The sequence below is a fragment of the Cephus cinctus genome, unplaced genomic scaffold (assembly GCF_000341935.2).
Source record: "Cephus cinctus unplaced genomic scaffold, Ccin1 Ccin1_scaffold0692, whole genome shotgun sequence".
Classification (NCBI taxonomy): domain Eukaryota; kingdom Metazoa; phylum Arthropoda; class Insecta; order Hymenoptera; family Cephidae; genus Cephus; species Cephus cinctus.
In genome coordinates, this window is record NW_014333315.1 from 137862 (window position 1) to 159671 (window position 21810).

At 37.5% G+C, this 21810-nt stretch overlaps 3 protein-coding genes across 26 annotated transcripts in view; 1 reads left to right on the forward strand and 2 right to left on the reverse strand.

Annotated features, from left to right (window-relative positions):
* LOC107269957 (kinesin-like protein unc-104) overlaps positions 1-17191 on the reverse strand; it is a 28536-nt gene extending 11345 nt beyond the window's left edge. For 5 of the 24 annotated variants that reach the window (XM_025087351.1, XM_025087350.1, XM_025087342.1 and 2 more), the window contains exons 1-7: positions 4408-4507; positions 2141-2223; positions 1579-1657; positions 1144-1489; positions 810-1065; positions 432-601; positions 213-352 (exon numbers count right to left, since the gene is read on the reverse strand). In XM_025087351.1, coding sequence (XP_024943119.1) covers positions 213-352; positions 432-601; positions 810-1065; positions 1144-1489; positions 1579-1657; positions 2141-2223; positions 4408-4507 — 1174 coding nt within the window. Of the gene's footprint in view, positions 1-212; positions 353-431; positions 602-690; positions 694-809; positions 1066-1143; positions 1490-1578; positions 1658-2140; positions 2224-4407; positions 4563-6319; positions 6548-16993 lie in introns of those variants that run through there. The other 19 variants (XM_015744428.2, XM_025087343.1, XM_025087338.1 and 16 more) reach the window with 11 other exon arrangements.
* Positions 17192-17391: 200 nt separating this feature from the next.
* LOC107269965 (superoxide dismutase [Mn], mitochondrial) lies at positions 17392-18706 on the reverse strand. The gene is made up of 3 exons (XM_015744460.1): positions 18546-18706; positions 17991-18286; positions 17392-17924 (listed from the first exon to the last, which is right to left on the reverse strand). The coding sequence occupies exons 1-3, from the start codon at positions 18581-18583 to the stop codon at positions 17596-17598; spliced, it is 663 nt and encodes a 220-aa protein (XP_015599946.1). The 5' UTR covers positions 18584-18706; the 3' UTR covers positions 17392-17595.
* A 537-nt stretch (positions 18707-19243) lies between these two features.
* Positions 19244-21785, forward strand: LOC107269963. The gene is made up of 5 exons (XM_015744455.2): positions 19244-19575; positions 19655-19921; positions 20010-20390; positions 20451-20805; positions 20881-21785. Exons 1-5 carry the CDS (start codon positions 19405-19407, stop codon positions 21405-21407), a joined length of 1701 nt encoding a protein of 566 aa, XP_015599941.1. The 5' UTR covers positions 19244-19404; the 3' UTR covers positions 21408-21785.
* The last annotated feature ends 25 nt before the right edge of the window (positions 21786-21810 follow it).

Here is a 21810-nt window from a genome sequence, read left to right on the forward strand (position 1 = left end):
CATTTAACGATCTCACTCAAGTTTTTTAAATATGGTACATTTGCATTTAATTGTCCAATCGTAAGGGATGAATTTCGATCGTTTCTTACCTCTTTTACTTGCGATTGGACATTATTTTGTGCTAGCAGTCTACAACTTGGTATGTACACGTTCGTTCCATCATTTTTTACTAAATTTTGAAGCTTTACTTAATAACTTACTTAATAACCTACCTTCTTGCATGTCGATTCCTTCTTGCTTCAGTAATTCCCGTAGCTTCTGAATCTCTTCCTTAAGTTCCCGGATGAGCTTAGCATTGGCATCTTCGTTAACGACCGCCTTGCAGACGATTTGTTTGGCTCGATCAGCGTATCTGGGATTGGGAGTGATTTCATGTGGATACAACTTTTTTTAGAATCCCTTGCGTATGTTTATACGTCAATGATAATTACCGAAGTGTAGAAAGAGTTTCATCATAATTTATGTCGGCAGGACTGATGGCTGCAATCATAGCCGTTTTTGAGTTTCCTCCAAGATTCTCACGAAGTAACCAAGTCAATACCGAGTCTCGGTACGGAATGAAGTCAGCCTTCTTCTTCTTTTTGGTAGCTTGATTGGTAGCCTGAAGCAAAAAGTGAGTAATATTATTTATCATCACGCAAAATAGTATTGGATCATTTGACATCAATTCACTTTTGTTACAAAACCTACCGCCTAAAGAGTTCCACAAAAGATAGCATAGCATAAACAATAATCTTACGTTACTCTAAAGCTCTAACTATTTAAATAATGTTCGATCATCTAAAAGTAAAGAAAGTAATGATTCTTACGATCTCGGCAAGCGCACTGATGACTTTGCCCAAGGTGGTCAAACTCTTGTTAATATTGGCGCCTTCCTTCAGCCTGGTACCTTTGGCTCCCGTTGAATCTGCACGCTCTGATCCTGCCAGGTCAACAAGCGAGATCTTGCTCACTGTATCAGTATCCATACCGGTCGTACTGTCACATTTGTGCTGGGTGAAGAAGATCGTGAAAACTGCATGAGACCTGCTTGAAGTCTCGTTCATATTGGTGGCAGCGACAGTTCTAGAAAAACATAGATATTCCATAGTCTTTAGACTCCCTTTAACTTGTAATTAGATCATATATCGGTCAATAACAAACCTTGCTTTGTTTCCCTCGTCAATGAGATCGTGAATGTCCTCGTAGGACATAACTGCGAGTTTCGAAAGATCTTCGACATAAGGACCAAGGGCAGGATGTTCGCGTACGCGAAGATTTCCTTTGTTCTTAGGATTGAGCAAATCCCTGACTCGCTCACAATAAATTTCCATGTAGCTAACTTCGACTGAAAATTTCAATTGATCGCTCGTATTCTTGCTGATCTTCCTGAATAGATCCTTGCAAATCTGTGGAATAATCCCTTCCTGGCCATCCTCTTGTTTACCCATCATCGTGTACGACTTTCCAGCGCCAGTTTGTCCATAAGCGAATATGCATACATTGTAACCTGCAGACACAAAGATTTTTCGATAAAACAAAATTCTTGAATCGTATAAGCACAATTTATTTTAATCCAACTTTTCTCTTAAGACTTACCAGTGAATGCGTGCTCCAGCATCTCTTCCCCGATATCTTTGTACACCATAATTTGCGAAGAGTAGTTTGTATCGCATGGCTGTAAGTAATATGTTATCCATTATACAAATTTACCATCGTCAATGGATTAATTTTAATATTTAAAAAAGTTCTGTATATACATATTAATAAACCCATTTGATTGCGAGCATCTGGAAATTTTTACGAGTAAACACGAGTAACAATTTCTCCTTATTTGAAATAAGGTTTGTCGATACGACTTATTGTAAAGACGTAAGATTCATGAAGTTGCAGGCGATACTAGACAACGCCATTTACAGGAATACCAGATCCCGTGGGAAGTCTTCGGCTTGCGCGTGCCCCGCAGCGATACCATCTTGAATATTTCACAAGGTACTATCCTAGTATAGGTTTCTTCTGTATTTATTCATAAGAGGCAGCTACGTACAGACTTTACAGAGCCTCTAGCTCCGAATGAGAAGCGCATACTTTTCCCAGAAATTTCTCAAAATCGCTTCAATTGATACAAAAGTAATAAAGCAACCGTAAACTGATTACTTACGTCCATGGAGAAGTAGGAATAGTCATAATTGAAGCTCTTGATGGCATCCTTACTGCCAGGTGGCGCTTTTGGATTAACTATTGCTGAAAGTTAAAGAAAATTCATTTTAGTTTACCTATTTAACCAAAAGATACCATATGCTCTGATAAATTCTCATTAATTTCTGCATTTAACAAGATCAACGTCGCAACGTTAATTTCTGCAACCTACGTTATTAATTGCCCAGCAATAACTTACATTTTGTCGTTTCATATAAGAAACGATAATAAGGGTTCACGTTAATCCACATTTGCGAACTATCTCATCCGTTTGCCATTTAATCTTGTTTATCGTGACAGAGCTTACGTAATACGTAAAATCCTACCTGCAGGCGATTACGCCCAAACACGAAGGAAACCTCAATTAGCTTCTTGCTGTAAATTTCCAATACAAACAAGAAGTAACTATCAGGTTTATCGAATACCGCGGGCGTAATCTTTTCACGAGCGTCGAAGATCATCCAGAAACGCAGGAGGGGTTCGAAGGGCTTTCAAGTAAAAGGTAATGCTGAAGCACGTAGCCCGTCCAATCGACAAAATGTGTGGGATGCTTAAGCCCGAAAGACCACGGGAAGCCGCGACGGGACAAATTAATTTCGTAATTGGGTTGATGATTAATTGTGCGCCATTTCTTCGATACAAATAGAAAAATAAACAGCTGGATTGAGGCGAATTTCTTAATCATAATCGAAGGGAATAATATCACGTATTTGATGTATAACGCAATAAATAGACTTTTGGAATCAGTATGACAAATTTCTTTTATAATAAGGCTACTATTTTATTTCGACCCTGAAAACTGATCACCTGAAACCATCCTCATGACGCGACTGAAACTCTACCCCTAAATAAATACCACCCACATGCGGTCAGAACGGACATAAAAACGAAAAATTCTAGATACGTAACATATGGATATACCTAGTACGATGTACAAATAATACCACCACCTCAGACAAAATACTGGAAATGCGTTTGCGTGATATCTTACAGCGAAAAAACTTCTAATTCAGCTTTTGATGATTGAATAGGGAGAAAATTGAAAGAACAAATTTAATCAAGACTGCTTCATTCTCCTTTTCAATTATTTCAGCGTGAAAGGGCAAAGGCCTTTTACAAGCAACAGCGATAAGAAAAGGGCAGGTAACACCCAGAAAATGAAAGTTCTTAGCGAAAGATATGTTGCAATCGTATATCGTGGTTTCGTTCATTACCTATATGGGAAATCTGTTGATATTATTTTGTATGTGAAGCATGGGAGACATTCCACAGCGGAAATTGCGAGACGAGATTGAGCGGAAACAATCCTGATTATTTCCGTGGGATAGAGGGATTCGACAAGAAGGTCGATACACGCTACAACGGTGGATACGTTATGAAGTTGGAAAAAGTTACTGGTGCACGACCTTTTAATCACGCATTGTTTTCAGCTGACGTAGGACGGCTTATCGCGTCAGCAGATGAAATTGTTACTAAGGCTGTACATTGTTTCTAGAAATAGAATTTTGAAACTAATACCTGTCTGATATATTGATGTATAATAATTGCATGAGAATTTCTCGAGTCTACGATAATCAGATTATCAATTATCATTCGAATATCGTAGAATAAGTTCGATCCAAATTATCCTTATCCAAAGATTCCTGAATACGATATTCGAGTTGCATTTTTGTACCACAGGAAGACTGATATATAAATATATAGATTGTAAATATACTATATGTATATATGTGTGTATATCGTTTATTACTTCTCTCAAGTTATAATCGAATCCTTGGAACGAAAACAGAGTAGAAGTAATAAAAGGAAACATGGTGAGTCACCAGTGCCGCTACCAGTATCGATCCTGCTCAGAGATGCTGACTGAGCCCTTCCCTTCTATGTTTTATCCTTTTCTTAAAATCTTTCTTGTGTTTTTTCCCCTGCAATACTACTACATGTCCAGTATATACGCGCAACAACTACTAGACCTATGCGACTGTACTACCGAAACAGTGATTGGATTATAAATAGTCACTTTTATAAAATTTCAAAAAAGTTACCTATCAGCATTGGGTATGCATGTATTTATCTGATTTTTGAGTAGATAAAACATTCATACAGGTAATCGCAGTCTATCATTATCATAATTAACACATGTACGGATATAGGTCGTTAGGATGATTGTCACCCATGTTACACGAAGCGTAATAGAAATTCATCGTTTTTTGTAGAGTAATAGTAACTTACAGGTGGTATTGCCAGTCATATCGATGATGCATTGTGCTTCACGGGAAATCTCCCGGTTGTTGAAGGGACGTACCCGTACCGCCACCTTCACCGACGACATCTTCAAGCTTTTCTTTTAGTTTCTCTTGCTTTTAACGTATTCCTGGGTGGACCTGCTGTGACAAAAAAAATTGTTTAAACGTTAAGTCAATATATATTGATTTAATGGACGCGAATTATTTCGATTAAATAACGTAGTAACTCCTCGTTTAATTAAAGAGCGTTGAGAATTCATTATGGATCGAGCGTCGGCCTATTGTGTATCCTATGGGAATCCTAAAGGGCATGAGCATTTAATAACGGAGTCGTTATAAATTATTTGAATAATGCTTGAGAACGTATATATGATACAAGCGGGTACAATTTAAATTAAATTGTAACGATTAATGAAATGGATATTTTTTGGAAATTTTAAATAACGTATATCTTCCAAGTTCCATCAAAGTTCTCTTAAGAGCTTAGAGTTTACAATCCATAGCATAAGGGTATAATCTTGTTTCAATTCCAAAGATCCAGTAACGCGTTGTCGATCAAATCACATTACTGTTATCATCAAAGGCGCGATGACGAATTTTTTAGAACACAATCAAATCTGCTATTAATACTAATCGATTAATCGATAAGGAATTCGTATGACACGTAGGTGTTTTCAATGATTCACTTGTCCCTTAAAAAGGGTAAATAATAAAAGGGTACAAAGTGCCGGGTTCTTCAAACCCGTTCACTAATAAAGCAGCAGAGTGAAAATTATTTAAGTCTTTGTAGCACAAGACAAAATATTAAATGGGTCGAATATGGTGCTTGGTAACGGGATACCAAGGGATGAACGATGAGTCACTCGAATAATGTCCAGACGGGAAAGGTGTGTGGGCAGAATTATGATACTACGTGAATATCGAGAAGCTCGTATTTCGTAAGGGTTGTCAGTCGAGTGGAGGATTCGCTAAATACGTAAGCGTAATACGTCACTGCTTTTTCAAATTTGTCTTTAGTTGGATATAGAATACAGGCGTTGGATAACACATATGGCATCCAAGTAACTTAAGTCCTATATTGAAATATTTTAAAAGAAACATATGATACGTTATGAAATGCCACGGTGTTCAAGGATTATCATGATTTTCATGGTAATTTTGAACGAAAAATTGTCTATGTGCAACGAATTAGTCAAACTCAATTTAAAATTTTGAAACGCACTTGGAATATTTAAAATGATGGATATTGGAATTATGATTAGATGATTGAACCTAATTGGTAGTAGTTGACTCAATGCTATGATCGACTGATCTTTGATCCGTCATCGCAAATGTATTTATATGGGTAAAACGAATTAGAAATGCGCGATGACTATAGTGGGGATACAAGTCTGCATCATACACCATGTCAAGGACACAAAAATTTGTCTAGACTTTTTTTACTAAGTTTTATACGAAAATACTAATTTAAAGCTTTAAATTCAAGGTTGATTGTTTTTCAGCGAACAGAACCTACCCTAAAGCCATCAAAATGGCAGCCCACGATACTACACCGTTCTGAACATAATACTAACTGTACCGTCTAGCACAGATTGAAGGAGAGTTGAAATTTGATATTTTTCGAATATACCCTTCAACGACCATCTTCGTCGATGCTCCGCCTTGAAAGATTACGACGTCGAAAAAGCGACGCCTCGGTGATCGATACAAGTCTCAACATAAGTCCTACGTTGAAATCACCATCGAGCAATATCAATTTACCAGAAAATCATTAGAGCACGTACGAGGTAGTTAATGTAGTTAATTACATACGAAACTTAGAACCCCATAGGGATAATCGATGGTGAACGGAAGTCCGACAGGCCGTTAAGACACGATCGATGATAAAGCAGACTTACCCCCAATGATAGCAATGTCGTTTACGATAAAATCCTTCGAGAAAACTCCTGGGAGGCGATCCTCTCGATCACTGAACAAAAGTCACAACTCGCGCACTATAACAAACGTGATATCGGTCGTGATAGAGTTCGGAGCCGCGCTCGCGAACATTATTGCACGTCTACCCTTAGACCGTGCCGTTCCGTAGTCGCAAGGATACGAGTAGTTCATCAAGCGACGCGCGCGCCGTCGGTGGCGAGCATGCGAAGACAGTTCGCATGAGCCATGGCCGCGGCTTTTGCGCGGTGACGTTACCGCAGGTCACGTGGACATGGTATTGCCTCGTTTTTCCGGGCTCGCGGACCAATCCCGACGCTCTATTTCGGGAAAATCAATAGCAGGGTGCCCGAGTGACGTCACTCGGCGAACGATCGACCAATGCGACGCGGGCGGCGCCGGCCAATTCCTTTAAGCAATCAATAAAGAAGCTACCGTGAGTACTTTTCTACGGTTTTGTAGGGGAGCAAACGAGAAGATGGAAAATGAAGACATGGCAGAGGACGTATCCTTGTTCCTTGGGTTAACAGGGACCCTTATGAATAATTGTAAGGTTAATAACGTTTGTTCGCCATCATTAATATCCTATGTGTTACTTAATAAATTTGCAGCCATTTAACAATCAAAAATTGCATGAGTTATCGCGATTCAAAACCAGAGGGTAATTACGAAGCAATTTATTAGATCTATACAACTCTCGTACGGAAATAGAATTGTTCGAAAAAAACTGGCGAAATTCTATATACATATTAGACGCTATTACGGATAGATTTCAGCTACGTCATAAGTCGATATAGACCTACCTCAGTTTCTAATATTTCTCAAAATTGTTTAATATCGTTCGAGACAATATGTCAAAGTAATGCTGTTATTACGACGTAGCTAGTAATATCATGAAGTCGTAACATAAAAAGCGTATGAGAACGGGAAGAGTGTTTCAATTACGCGGATAGAAACTCGTGAAATGTAATATTGTCAATCACGCAAAACATATGGGCTGGGACGTTCTCATTGTGTAATAGGTACACAAGGTTATGTACCCTTGGCATAGATAACCCGACGATTTTCCTGGTCTGTGTTCGTCAGATCCTCTACTTTAATGTATAATAACAAATAAAAACTTGAAGATTTCAAAAGAAAAAAATATATCAAATTTCATATAACTACTAAATCTAAAACCCATCCCTACTGATATTGAAAATATGGCACATTCAGCATATTTATATATCCTATCCTAATATCCTGCAGCGTTTGTGAATAATACAAATACTCAAATATACAATATCAAATTCAAAAAAAGGAGTGATTGTATTGTTTTTTAATATTCAGAACCGATAATCTAATATCGCCTTGCTGTGTTCAATAGACGAAAGACCAAGCGACGAATGGCTATCGATTCGTATTATCTTGTATCTAGATGATACCTTATATTGGAGAACAGGAGGGCGATACGCTATGGAATTATCTTTAATCTTTAAAAGTGGCCGGCTCCATTAACATCTGCCATTTCGTCCTTTCTCGTGGGCGAAAAAGCATCGGCCTCAATGTTTCCATTGCTATCAAGAATGAGTAAGAAACGAGCGAGAGAAAGAAGGAGAGGTGTTTATGGCTAGGAAATATGAAAGTGAAGCTACGAAATAAGGGAAGCAAAGAGAAAAAATTGCCAGGCCTTTTTTGCTTCTAAGTAATATCATATCGAAATAAACCCTCGCTGCACCTTTTAAATATACTGAACGTCGTGACATTTACGTTAAATCCCTTTACCCACCCTACTCTGTTGATTCTCATAATCGCAACGCCTACCTATTTTTATTTAACGATTTCTGATGGCCATGGTCGTTTCCCCCATCGCCTCTGGTTACCCAAATTCTGCGTCTTATAAATGCTTGACACGGCTCATGAACTTTTCGAGCTTACCGCAGGAACCTTCGTTAAGTATTGAAACAAGAACAAAGGAAAGAAAATGCGTATTTACTGCTACCTCCACCACTGCAAAGGATCCCGTCTTTCTTTACCATTATGTACCATTCTCTTTCCCCTTACATGCTTGATCAAGAAAACAAACTGTTTGTATTGTAAGTTCCAAGAGAAAGCAATTGAAAAATCTTTTGAATGTTAAAACAATATTTCACGCGATATAGTTATATCTCTAATGGTAGCCATCAACCTGCGACTGGGGGATGGGGGAATCCAAAGTAATTCGAAATTAGCACATCCCCATAACAATATCCCATACGAGTTTGGATGGATCGTTACCGCCTGTGGACACGAAATATAAAGCGTATATAGATGCCTCTTACGCACGAAGACTCCTCAAGTGTAATTTATCTTTTCTCATCTCCAGTATCACCAAAATAAACTAATCTATTTTATTTTTCAATATAACGCATAATCATTTGACATAAATTTGTTACATTTTATGAAAGCTATGAATTATCCTAGTTCTATATTGCACGTGCGTTATCTATTACATATCCCAGGTATGTTAATCAGTTAGACATATTTTAAACGTAGTGATAAGAAAAAACTCATTTGTCACTAGAAAAAAACAAATTCCACCCTTTCTTCTACTTACTCATCGCTTTCGCTCGATCAACCCTTTGTCTCTTTTGTCATATAGGATCTTTTGAACTGGCTCCAAACATCTATAGCCATTGTTACGTCATCACTCTCGACTCTCTTACGTTTTACTTCTCTCCTATTCTCGAAAAAGTTCCTCCACTTTCCGGTTCGGAAAATCTTTCGCGTCTTAGCATTATTTTGAACAAACCCACGCTTCTTACTTGACCAATTTTCAAAATGACGTTTAAAGTACCAGGCCTGACTCCCTTCGTCTCAAAAACATAGTAGTAAATTTACCTGTCAGTTTTGAAAGGTAACGTAGGTAACTTCGTAAACGTACCAAACCCCCGAGCAAAAGCGACAAGTAGATTTACTTCCTATTCGTGTTATTTCTATTTCTACAAAATTCTACAGAACTGGAAATTGAATATATCGGACGACGCTACAGTATATAGAAATATATATACCCAATATATTGAGATAATTTCACTTCATATAATTTAATTTCGCAAATTGACTGCTTTCCAGACTTCAGGATATATCTCCGTCACGGTTTTGACATTTTTGCAAACTCTTACCGACACTCACGAAAATTATAATGATTTCGAAACAGTAAATGAAACAGTTGACCGAATTGCCATGTTCCAAATAAAAAGGTTTAATACCGTCACAGAGCAACGAAAACCTATGTAATTTCGATACCGTTCTCCTGTATAGAGAAAAATGTATAGAAACATAAGCATAGATCTGAACTTAAGGAACTTATCTTCATAGATTTCACATACAGAATCAAAACTGTAATTACGTTACAGTATGTAGAACTGGACTCGAAGGAGTCAAAATCTTGCTTTATGTGAGAATATTTATTATCAAATACATCACGTATATGGTATATAAACATTATAAATGTTTCCAGGTAAGGATGCAAGAACTGGTATTTCTAATAGACAATGGCGTAGAGTACACAAAGCATTTTGTCGTATCAGAAGTTATCAGGATGACGATATTCAAAGCGTATCCGATCTTGCGTTTATTATTCTCGTATTCGCGTAACTATACAAAGATGTGACGGAATATCGTCTGGCTAAATATTTCGTGGCAGCTTTCGTGAACCGTTTCGCTCGGCTGGCGCCAAGAGTCCGGACACGCAACGTCATTCGGCACCAAGTTCCCATAACGTAACCAACCCTTCGCGAATCACGGTTAAACACGCGACGAGTGCCCTTACGTTATAACCTGATATATTATAAATATATGGTATAGCATATATACGTATATACATAAACATGGGTGGTAAGTGCTACGGTGTTAATTGCGATTTAATTAATAAAGATTAAGGATAGGTATACAGTGTATCCCGAAAGCTGTACTAAAGGTGCTCGTAAGGCTACCGGACTCTTCGAACGTCACGGGTTGCCTGAACTTTCGATAAGAAATGCAGCTAAGGGTAGTGGAGTCGAACGGTGTATAAATACCCTCACAGTCTCGAGGGATCGAAAATTAATTAACCCTCGTAGAAAGTACTCACAGAATACGATTTCTTGATTCGTGAATGACCTTTACGAGCTTTTAAATAATTTCTTGACATGACTTCATAAAGAAATTTATTACGTTAGACTTTTTTTACGAGATAATAGCACTCGATCACACTTGGTTAAATCCACGCACGACGAATTGTGAAAAATCGATTGCTACTACTTTTAGCATTCGCGACATCATTGTACCCTTGAAAATTAACTGGAATAGCGTGCACACACAAAATCTGCACATTAGTGCATCCCTCTAGACATACCAGATACCACCACTAGTAAATCACATCTGCAATTTAATTTGACTTCGTAATTACTAGAAAATCATATTCGTACTATCCCCCTAGCTTGAAACGAGAGTTTTGGTAATGATAATAATCAACCCAAACTTTTCTGACCGAACCTCGCCTGAAAGCATTGAGTAAGGTTATGTTATGTCAGCGTTATGATCTCATGTCATAAAAAAATGCCCAAGACACTATGACAGCTATGACACTAGTACAGCATAATGGATAACGATAGAAGAAAATATGAGTAAATAATTTTTAACAATAAATATATTTGATCATAAGTAAACAAAATAATCAATTAGCACTCTGTAATTTTCTACATTGCCCGTCATTGATGCCGTCCAGACAGTTTCAATATTATGTTTCCCATCTATGTGAACTGACTTCTATCTTCCGTTGGGCTATAGTTTCTTCCGTGATACCACTTTGGTATGACAGTCAACTCCAGTAAATGCATCATGACGGTTTGAGCGGTGGCGTGTTGTGGGGTTAGCGTCAGCATCCCTTACTGCGCTTTGTAAAGGAGCGCTTATGTCCGTCTGCGTTCGCTTGTTCACTTGACGCATGGATGAAATTGGTCATCCGGTAACTTCTAATTACCTCTGTCGGGAACATTTTGCCCGGTGATCGACTGTTAAAGTGGTTCGCTTTCGGTGACAAACGTGGTTCCTTAGGTCTAACCTGCCCCGAGTATCGACAAGTCGGCATAAAGTGACGAAAGTTGTAAATATAATTGTAAATCTCTTGAGGATCTCTCAATCGCTGCTGCCAAGTGATTCGTTGCGGACGACTCGGCTAGGGGTGATCGCGATATTAGTCTGGCTCCCTTTTCAGCTGTTCTGCGTCTGTGACCAAAGTATCCGAAAGTGCCTAATCCAGACAGACCTTTACAAATATGCTTTATTGTAGCATGCGTTCTGCGTCTGCGGCTGAAGTTGGTCACAGTTCAAAATCCCCTTCGAAAATCCTATTCGGCCTCTGCGACACAGCAGTCGCAGTGCATAAGACGGGCCCGCGATGTCCGTAGAGGCTGGACTTAGATCGTGCGTTTTTGATCTGCAAACGGCTTGGTCCAGGCCCTTATACGTACTTTCTCTAGTTTATAATAATTGCTATCTAGCTGTATTCTTATCCTTCACAGGGGTTTCCCTTGGGTCTCACGGCTCAGGGGTTTAACCCGACAACGGTCCTTCGTAGGATCCGAGAGGAGCAGTGGCTCCTTAATGTATTTTTTATATACTCTCTTTTCCTCTTCTCTACGTACTTCATTCTCTTTATATTTTTTTACCTTTTCTATATCTTTTTTTGTAACTCCCTTAAATGCAACTAGCGTTGCTAATTGCTCTTCGTTATCCTCGGAATACGTATATCGGTCTAGTTTTGATAAAATAAAAAGATACATATTTCAATGGCTATGAAATTTAGGTGGATACAAGCGGAAACTTTTATCAAATATTTTCTTGTGCTACGAATTAATAAACTAGAAAGTAAAGAAAAAAAAGGTTACTGTAAACTAGAATCGGTGATCGATAAATAAGAAGTTTTCGGGGTGGATATTATTATCGATTGCATACCCTGTTAATATTCAACTTTGTAAATTCGTTGATATAATATCACTATATTCAATACGCAAATCGGTTTATGTTTCGGTTGGCTATCGATCTGAAATTATTCAGTGCATATAGATGTGAAAAATAGTATTGAAACTTTCAGGAAGGCATCGATGACGGGCAATGTGCATATATTAGAGTAATATACGTGAGTGTTACTCTCATCTTCAATTTCACTTCAGGATCATCCCTTAACTCCATCACCGAAACCCCGACGTTAACGAAGTGTCGAAGCCCTCTTCGAGCGAAGCCATAATACAACAACCGGATCGTCAACCCCTGTTTTGGAAATACCTGCGTTCTATATGTAACCTGTGATATATTAGGTTAGTATTTTCCCAGTGACAAAACGATGCGCAACCTTATAGGAATAACCTACACAATAATTAACAATCGTGAACGACAAACGAGGGAAAGTGAAACGAGTAAAGAAAAATTGCTAATGGCTCGATAGATATTCGTTTTCCAGCTTGTACATATATCGTTCGAAGATGTTACATATGATATTAATGTATCACAGGATACAGATATATTGACGAAGAATTTTAGTAGCGTCGGAAAAGCGTCGTCATGGTTTACACATCGTATACGTCCTTCTCGTATCGACAAGCAGGAAATGCATGTACTCCTCGTCATACTACATCATTTTGAAAGTACCTTGAATAGTAAATGTTGTTTTGTTTGGTCCTTGAGCATGCAGGGTCAGATGGATTATTTGATATTCTCGTGGCGTCGGTACAATAGGGGCTAATTGTGGGAGGATTTACCTGGCACTAACTCATCAAGAAAACGAGAAAGGTTAATTATATCTTTCATTTGAGATTCAAGATCCTTTGAAATTTCTTATATGATTCATGTTATTCATGCTGGGAGGCGTCATCGAGTAACACAGTACGTGGATGATAAACATGAGAGAGAATTTAGGTCAAGGGATGGGGTGTGCCGCTATCGGCATGTAGAACATGTAACAGGGCCAAAGAGGGCAGGTAAAACTAGGGAGAAAAAGAAGCGATGAAAAATAGAGTATGGGGGTAAGGGTGCTAGAGGGAGTCGAGAAATGCTAGTAAGCAGACCTAGGGAAGGGATATTGTCTTTGGGGGGTCCCGCTGAATTAGATTATTCGTTCAACTATGGGGGTTCGTCGGCCACCATGGGTTCGCAAAAGTCTCGACGGGATGCCGTGAGTCACTGCGAGAACCTTACGTTTCCAATATTTAAGGTTTTTCTTGATCCTCTCGAGAACTCAGCAAGAACATCGGGTAATGTTAAAAAAAAAAACAAAGGAAAAAATGAAAATGGAAGTTCAAGTAAGATAAGTGACAAAAAAATTATTGTGTTTCTTAATTATTGTACATACCTGTACGATATTGTAAATCTTCTAGTCTATCCATGGATTATACCTAATACAACGGTCTTAAATCCGGAACGTAAACGGAAAGATTCCATCGCTGTAGTCCGTACTGGGATAGAAGTTTGCTTTGTCTGCCTTTTCACGATCAGTACATTGTATTCGTTCGCGGTTATGAAATGAATAAGGCCAATTTCTATGGACGAATTATTTCCGTTTAGTTTTACTTTTACATGATGCTATTTGCATATAAAAAAGGAAATCGCTGTAAATACTATAGTGGTAGAATCAAAAGCCCTTTTTAGCGGGAGGAGGGTGCAGGAGAAGTGATTCTCGATAACAGAAAAAAAGGACAGAAACCACATGAAAAACAAGCATGGATGATGGGAATACTTCTCGTACTACCCTACGAATAAGATCAAGGGGCTTTTCATTGAGGAAAATGTCGTTGTCAAAGAATTTCGAGAGATCGATACTTAAGAATTTCAAGAAAACTACTTTTTGTCTGAAATTCAAGTTGGCGCGAATCCTCTCCGTAGGTCATGCAAGCTTAACTAAACCCCCAACCGAAATTGTATTGCGCCTGCAAATGAAATGTCCACATCGGGTTCTTTCAATAAAATCCGTAGTTTTCATAGAACTGTCGAGGAGACACAAGGGGTTGTAAAAAGAAACAGACGCGAAGAATCTCTTCGAATATTCCGCAGCTTCCACTGTACACGACCGTAACTTCGTAAAGTTCGCATGAGGCTTAAGAATTCGGCCAAGGAGTATGTATCATTGTTGAACGAGTATTTTTCTGGTATGAAATTTTTCGCATGACGAGCATGTAACTCAACCACGATAGGACTACAGGCAGTTTCATAAAATTTGCCAGAAGCGACGCTAGCGATGCCCAACATGGAGATAGGTGAACGCAAGGTACATAACTCTGACTGGAAATGGAGTGCGGAAGTAGCATAGATCGATGGCGTCTGGTGTGCACAAGGGTAGCACTAGGTTTTCCACGCTACTCGACGCTACTGAGACCCCACTCCGGTATGTTTCACAGCGTGGGGAGTAGCAACCAGGAACCGGTAACGTGACAGCCGCCCCAAGCTGAATACAACAACGCGACCTCTGGAACCTCTCGACTTTTAAATTGACTTGGCTAACCCCGAGCTACCCCTAAGTCTCTGGCTCTTGTGCCTATCGAGTCTGGAATCGGTAATCTTTTGGAAAAGTTCAACCGTACCCTGATGATGAATAACGACATTGATGAAGGGTCTCTAGCTTGATATGAAGTCTGGAGGCTGCATCAAGAATTTCATGATATATAACACTTTTATATAGCTGTATGCCAAATCTAATTGTGAACTGAGGAAAATGGGGATAAATTCAGTCACCCTCTGGGTATGCGGATTTCTTGCGAAATTCATTCAAACGAAAATAAAAATATATCTTAATGAATGGAGGTAAAAAAGAGAAAGAGAAAGAGAAAGAGAAAGAGAAAGAGAGAGAGAGAGAGAAAGAGAAAGAGAAAGAGAAAGAGAAAGAGAAAGAGAAAGAGAAAGAGAAAGAGAAAGAGAAAGAGAAAGAGAAAGAGAAAGAGAAAGAGAAAGAGAAAGAGAAAGAGAAAGAGAAAGAGAAAGAGAAAGAGAAAGAGAAAGAGAAAGAGAAAGAGAAAGAGAAAGAGAAAGAGAAAGAGAAAGAGAAAGAGAAAGAGAAAGAGAAAGAGAAAGAGAAAGAGAAAGAGAAAGAGAAAGAGAAAGAGAAAGAGAAAGAGAAAAGTGAGAGAGTATCAAGAGTACAGCCTATTTCATATTTTAAAAGTTTGCCTTTAACCAATAAATAAAGCCCCTGAGTTAGGTAACTGCTTGTTACTGCGTAGTAATTGGAGCAATATGGGTCATTCAAGGACGAACCTGAGCGCCTTCTTCAAAGAAAGGATTTGTTAGAGCGGTTAAAGAAATAAAAGTATATGTTAACGTAATACAACATAATACAATTTTCTGGTACTTTTATATGTTCAATCGTGAGAATAACCAACATATTAAAATAATAAATATAATTTTATTCCTCTACATAATTAAGAAATACCGTTGAAATTTTGAATGTATTAATTCGCCATAACCTATAACTATACAGTCATTTTCAATACAATTTCATCAATGTTTGTACTTTCATTATTATACTTTAGAGCGAACGAGCGAAGCTTTGCTACTGAATTCCAAATTCACCAGGAAATTTACGCTAAGAAGTTACACGAAAGTCGGAGCGTTATAACATTGTACTCCGGAGGATATGACGAAGGCGCCTCTACAAGGTATTCGCACCACTTCAAAATCCTTGCAAAATATTATATTATATCCGAGACCTTGTCGATAAGCTATAATGACTTGCATACTAGAAATGGTGGTGACATTCGCGGTATGGTGTCATGCGCTATCCCTTTCGGCTCTTCAGGCCGCTTTTCATCACTCTTTTCCTACTTGGAGTTGGTGCATTCGATGTTATCCAACGCGCATCTTTCTCTATTTCCGTGTCGGAGCCAACCTAGTGATATGTATGTACACCCTATTAGCAATAGTACTCATTATGCTGTATATAACCTCTTCCCTTTTAGGTACCATCGGCAAAAAAAGGCAGGGTGGCATTTTTATCATTCCCTGAGTTCTCTGAAGTAGCTCACTTTTATACAGTGTATTACTTACTTATTGAGCTATTGAATGCAGCCAAGGTTGACATGAATCAAGCATTCGACAACGATTCGCAATTTAATTATAGAGACGCTATTTGTGAATATATGTAATTCCCAATAACTCTTATCTATATAGGCATGCAAAGCAAGTTTTTGATTGCAAAAAATACCAATGGAAATCGACCTTTTTCTTTAGAAATTAAGCTTTTGACTAGTTGACAAAAAAAGGTCTAGTCGCTCCATATTGAAAATAGGTAAGGAACGTTACATTATTTATATTAGGTAGTAAGCCGTGCAAATTTTGAAAATATGTATATAATAATGACAGGACAAGGAAGTATATACGTAATTAATGATTTTTCTTTGTTGTTTTGTTTGTATGCAGAATAACGGTGACGTAATCATCTGGGACGAAACGCCAAGCGTATGTCAAAATAACGAACTGTCAAATGTCAGCATCACAGCCAAGAGAACCAGTCTCTTGCACTAGAATCAATAGTGGGACTTCTTAATTGGTCCCAAAAATTAATACACACCATTTATTCGATAGAGTCACTTAAATAATGTGAACGATGGACAAGCTTATCGTGAAAACATTCTAATAACCTCTTGACTCACCAGATACGCAGCGACTCGAATAAAAACAGCTGAGGTCCTCCAGTCACACTGGTTCGCGTTCCGACGTTCCTCTTGACTACTGGACGAAATTGATTATGAAGCGGCAGCCGTATTTAAAAATTGTTCTTTTCATTCTTATTTTAAATTCATTGTAATTAAGCAGATAATGGCCGGTTACTCTTTTTCACAAGTTAACTTTGCCAATGATAATAAGTCAATGTTAAAAAAGGTCTGATACTCGAATTTATAAAATTCTTGTAAACATCTTGCAAAACAAAATTCATATTTGTTGGCATTTGAAGATTTAAATTTGAAATATAAACATTTTATTTATAATATTGCATTTAATAAGTAAATATAATAGATAATAATGTGAGTGTTTTGTAAAGAAAAGGCAATTTTCTATCGCTTTGAGTGTATTTAATGCATATGACATATGCAATACATAAGAGCAATATACATCGAATAGATTGCTTATTCTAAAACTGTTTTCCAGCGAAAACATAAAGGTTTACAAAGAATTAGGCACCTATAGGTGACTACAGTATCAATAATGACATTTTACAAGACAAAGGGTACACATAATGCATATTAGTGATATTTTAACAACCAGCTGCCTTCTTGAAGCGTGTACTGATGTCATTCCAATTGGCAATGTCGAATATTGCCTTAACATAATCAGGACGAACATTTTTATACTGCAAGTAATATGCATGTTCCCAGACATCAATGCCAAACAAGGGCACCAAACCAGTAGTAGCTTGCAAAGGATCTTGATTGGCACAGGTTGCAATTTCTAATCTCTTATCCTTTGTATTATAACCCAGCCAGCCCCAGCCAGAACCTTGAACAGCTACAGTGCTCTCGGACAATCGCTTCTTGAACTCCTCAAAACTACCAAAATCTTTCTCGATCTGTTTCATGAGAGCAGCTAAAAAAGATGTTTGAAAAAATCATTCAACAAATGAATACTATTTGTCTAATCCTGAAAACCTACCATCAGGTTTGCCACCATTTGGAGACAAGTTTTGCCAGAAAATAGAATGATTGAGATGTCCACCACCATTGAATTTCAAGGCTGGTGCCACAGCAATCTGAGTATTCACATCTCCCTTGCCTACAGCTTCTTTCAATTTTTCTTCAGCAATGTTCAAATTATTCACGTAAGTAGCATGATGCTTTGAATGATGCAACTCCATAATTTCAGCACAGATAATAGGCTCCAATGCTCTATAGTCATATGGCAATTCTGGGAGCGAATGTTTCTGCCTGACAATGGCATCTTTGCTGCGTCTTGAAATCAAAGGAAAAAGTATGGTGATATATCATAGTTCTTATACTACTGAACTAAGTCCATTTGAAAACATGACATTATATGCCAAGTACCCAAATATAATAGTACCTACATAAAATACCTATATAAAATTCATATAAATCTGTTTTATTTCTTTGACTAAGAGAATGAATATTCTCTCTATATGTAATAGGTTACAATTATATAATGTTACTTCTCTAATAATGTTAACTAATAGTCTGGAAATTTATAACTCACAGAGCGGAGGAAACGAGAGTACGTCTAGCTGCGAACATCGTTATTGACTGCCCTAGCCTGTACAAAATATTTAACGAAGAAAACTGACAAGAAATTATCAAAGCACTGAAGTTCAATTCACGCAGTTATCCACCGGCTTGACAGAGATTGCGTAAGGAACGGTGGAAATGGAATCTTTCGCTACCTTTTAAAATTAAACCTGTATTTATTGTGCAAAAAAAATGCGTTCATATATGTATGTCTACCCGACATTATGTAAATGTGTATAATAATTTTTCTTCTACATGATACTTTTGCAACATGTAAAGTTCTAATACAAATATCATCACATTTGGCCAATTACGATAATTGGCCATTTTTAATGCGCTGTAAATCTATTTGAAAGATCATTCTAGCGCTTTTGTCCTTCGTGGAAGTCAGCGTTGAACTATCCGAATGCTTAGGTACTGAAAAAAGGTGAGAGAATAATAGATAGAATAGGTGATGAGAATAATAGGTATATTTTGCGACCTGTGAGAAAACAATAGTCGCCATCTTATTGGGTGAAAAGAATAATAATGACTAGTATCAACCGATATATTGATTTTTCGCGAGCACTTTGCGGATATAACCACCTTTTACTATTTTCGTTATTCACATCGTTATTCTGAGCATGTGTCAAATATACGAATGATACGAAGCGAACTGTAAATAGTTTGAATAACACTGATAGTTTTAAATGGCTTTGTTAATCAGAGGCCTTTCTTGACAGATAAATATATTTATCCAAAGTGTTTACAGTTGGCTTCGTGTCAATATATTCGACACATTCTCAAACTTCGGTTTGAATAACAGTATATATGACGACAAAAAATTGCTTATGTCAGTACGTTCCCGAACAAACGAAATTGGTCGTCACCAGTCGCTATTATTTCGTTCATCCAGTGACATGGCGACTACTGGTTCCGTAAACGTTACAACACGCGTCAATTATTCTCGTACATTTTTCCATTGGGCACTCAGATGGTTCAACACGGACTTCACGGAGGACGTAAGCGCTATCATGTTTTTGACATTAATTCAGAATGGCAATTATTTGAGATTCTTCTAATAATGTCCGTTATTTTCAGACATCGATGAAGCCAGATGCTCCAAGTTTAATTTGCCTCTTACAAGCGATTGGTTTCAAGTTACGTGAATTTGAAAAATTTGGGAATGCCGAAAGTAAAGAGAGCAAACCTAAGGAAAAAGAATTGCGAATTATACTCGAATGCGGTAGTTCAAAATTTAAAGCCATTTTGGAAATGGACGACGTTAACTGCCAATGTCCACATCCTGACGAAGCCAAGGATGGATCATTTTGGAGTATCAGTGGTACAGGACCTACGGGCAGCATGGTTTGTTATGAAAGTTGTGTACAATTACATTAAAAAAGTGTATTATGCAGTATGATAATAAATTGATTTAAGAATACTATATTTTTAGGATAGCATTAATAAAGTGGAAGAAACAGGGAGTAACTTATTACCAACAGTTCCTAAAGAAATGAATGAAGTCTTGCGTGATGTTAGCTACAGGCTATTTAAAATGATTAGTAACACTGCAACGGATGTCAATCAAAATTCTCAGTCGGAACTGAACTGTTCTGCGTTACATGATGTCGGTAAACAAGTATCTCCTGACGGAACGGAAGGCATGACGAGAAGTTACACTCAGCCGGAATTTAATACGGCAAAATATGGAAGTTCGAAGTATTTGGCTAATCCCTTGAGTAAAGAAGTCAATACTGGTTTCCATTCTAAGAAAGTAGCTAAACAACAGAGTTCTAGAAGTTTATCAAACTCTGATTTGAATAGTGTTACCACGGTAAGTGAGTTTTACACGATATAACATCATTTAAAGAGATTCAAAATTGTCACTTTACAGAAACTAGCGTCAAATAAAACTGCCGAAAATGTAAAACCTGTATCGAGCAACGTAAAAACTGATCCAAGATCCGTTTCGCTTTCTACTAGCGTTCGTCCAACTTTAATCCGTCGAAAAACTTGGGATTTAGATATGGAGACTGAGAATATAGAATGTGAACCACGACCTTCACCACCAAAAATTGCTAGTACACCTGTGGTATTTAATCAACTTTGCAATTCTTTGGGACATATATCTTTACAAAGTGATGAAGAATCTGCATTGCTAGAAATCCTTCTAAAGACCCGCGATAATCTCGAAAGAGCGTTAAAAATGTTAGTACGCGATGCACCAAGTTCCAATTCCTCAATCCAAGGTAAGTAAACGGAGAGATAATAAATCTTGAATTAAAATTACTTATTTAACTATGGACGTATTTGATTTTATTTAGGGCAAGATGTTTTTATTAAACCAATAGCAGTGCCAAAGGGTACAAGTTCACGAATTAGTCCGAAATACGATTCTCATCCGAGTTCTAACAGTTCCTTGTCATCTCGTACGTCGCTCCGATCAATTTCTGGATTGCAAAAGCCAACAGTTCGCAGAAGCATCGGACCCACCTTGCCTGTCGAGAAAGCTGGAACAGCTGACTTGAAAAATGCTGTCAGAAGAAAAAGTTTTGGAATGTCAACGAATACTAGAAAATTATCTAAACATGGTAGCGGTCTGACGAAATTAAGCTTCAGTGCAGCATCTTCCGCTTCAAGTTTGAACGAAAGATTAATTGTAACAGCTAAGAGGAGAATTTCACCAGATCCAAAAAGCAATCTATCGCAAATTCAGAAAACAAATACTTCAAACAATACTACAGTATTAAAAACATCGTCAAAGATAGATAAGAGGACACTAGAAACTAGTAAAACAACCGGAGGAAAAGCTTCGTCCTCGAAATACGGCTTTATTGGAAAGAAATTGTAAGTTTATATATATATACATATAGTGGCTGGCCACAATTCATATAAAACACTGTTATTGCATCATTTTAATTTATCTATTATATTCTTAAAAAAATATTGTTATAAATTTCGATTAGGATTTCAGACAACACAACATCCAAAAATCGTCATTAAGACAACTGCTGTTCAATTAAACCACTTATAGATGATTTTTGGACATTGTGTAAATATTTATTCGTATAACTATACCTCTTCACACTTAGAAACATAACCCTTTTGTATCTTATGAGATTATGTCTGTAATAACACAACACACGATCGAAAAATTGAGAAAAATTGTTGCGCGGTAAAGCAAATTATATCACTTATTATTAAGCAATAAAAAATACATTTAAAAAAATATAAGGATGTAAACAAAAAAAGGA

Excerpts from the sequence above, each read along its gene's own strand:
- LOC107269963 (XM_015744455.2), top strand. The coding sequence starts at position 19,405 with ATGTCAGTACGTTCCCGAACAAACGAAATTGGTCGTCACCAGTCGCTA. Across the intron at positions 19,576-19,654 it reads ACACGGACTTCACGGAGGAC|ACATCGATGAAGCCAGATGC; the intron begins GTAAGCGCTATC and ends CGTTATTTTCAG. Across the intron at positions 20,806-20,880 it reads TTCCAATTCCTCAATCCAAG|GGCAAGATGTTTTTATTAAA; the intron begins GTAAGTAAACGG and ends GATTTTATTTAG.
- LOC107269965 (XM_015744460.1), bottom strand. The coding sequence starts at position 18,583 with ATGTTCGCAGCTAGACGTACTCTCGTTTCCTCCGCTCT. Across the intron at positions 18,287-18,545 it reads ACTCTCGTTTCCTCCGCTCT|ACGCAGCAAAGATGCCATTG; the intron begins GTGAGTTATAAA and ends TTTGATTTCAAG. Across the intron at positions 17,925-17,990 it reads AAATGGTGGCAAACCTGATG|CTGCTCTCATGAAACAGATC; the intron begins GTAGGTTTTCAG and ends CATCTTTTTTAG.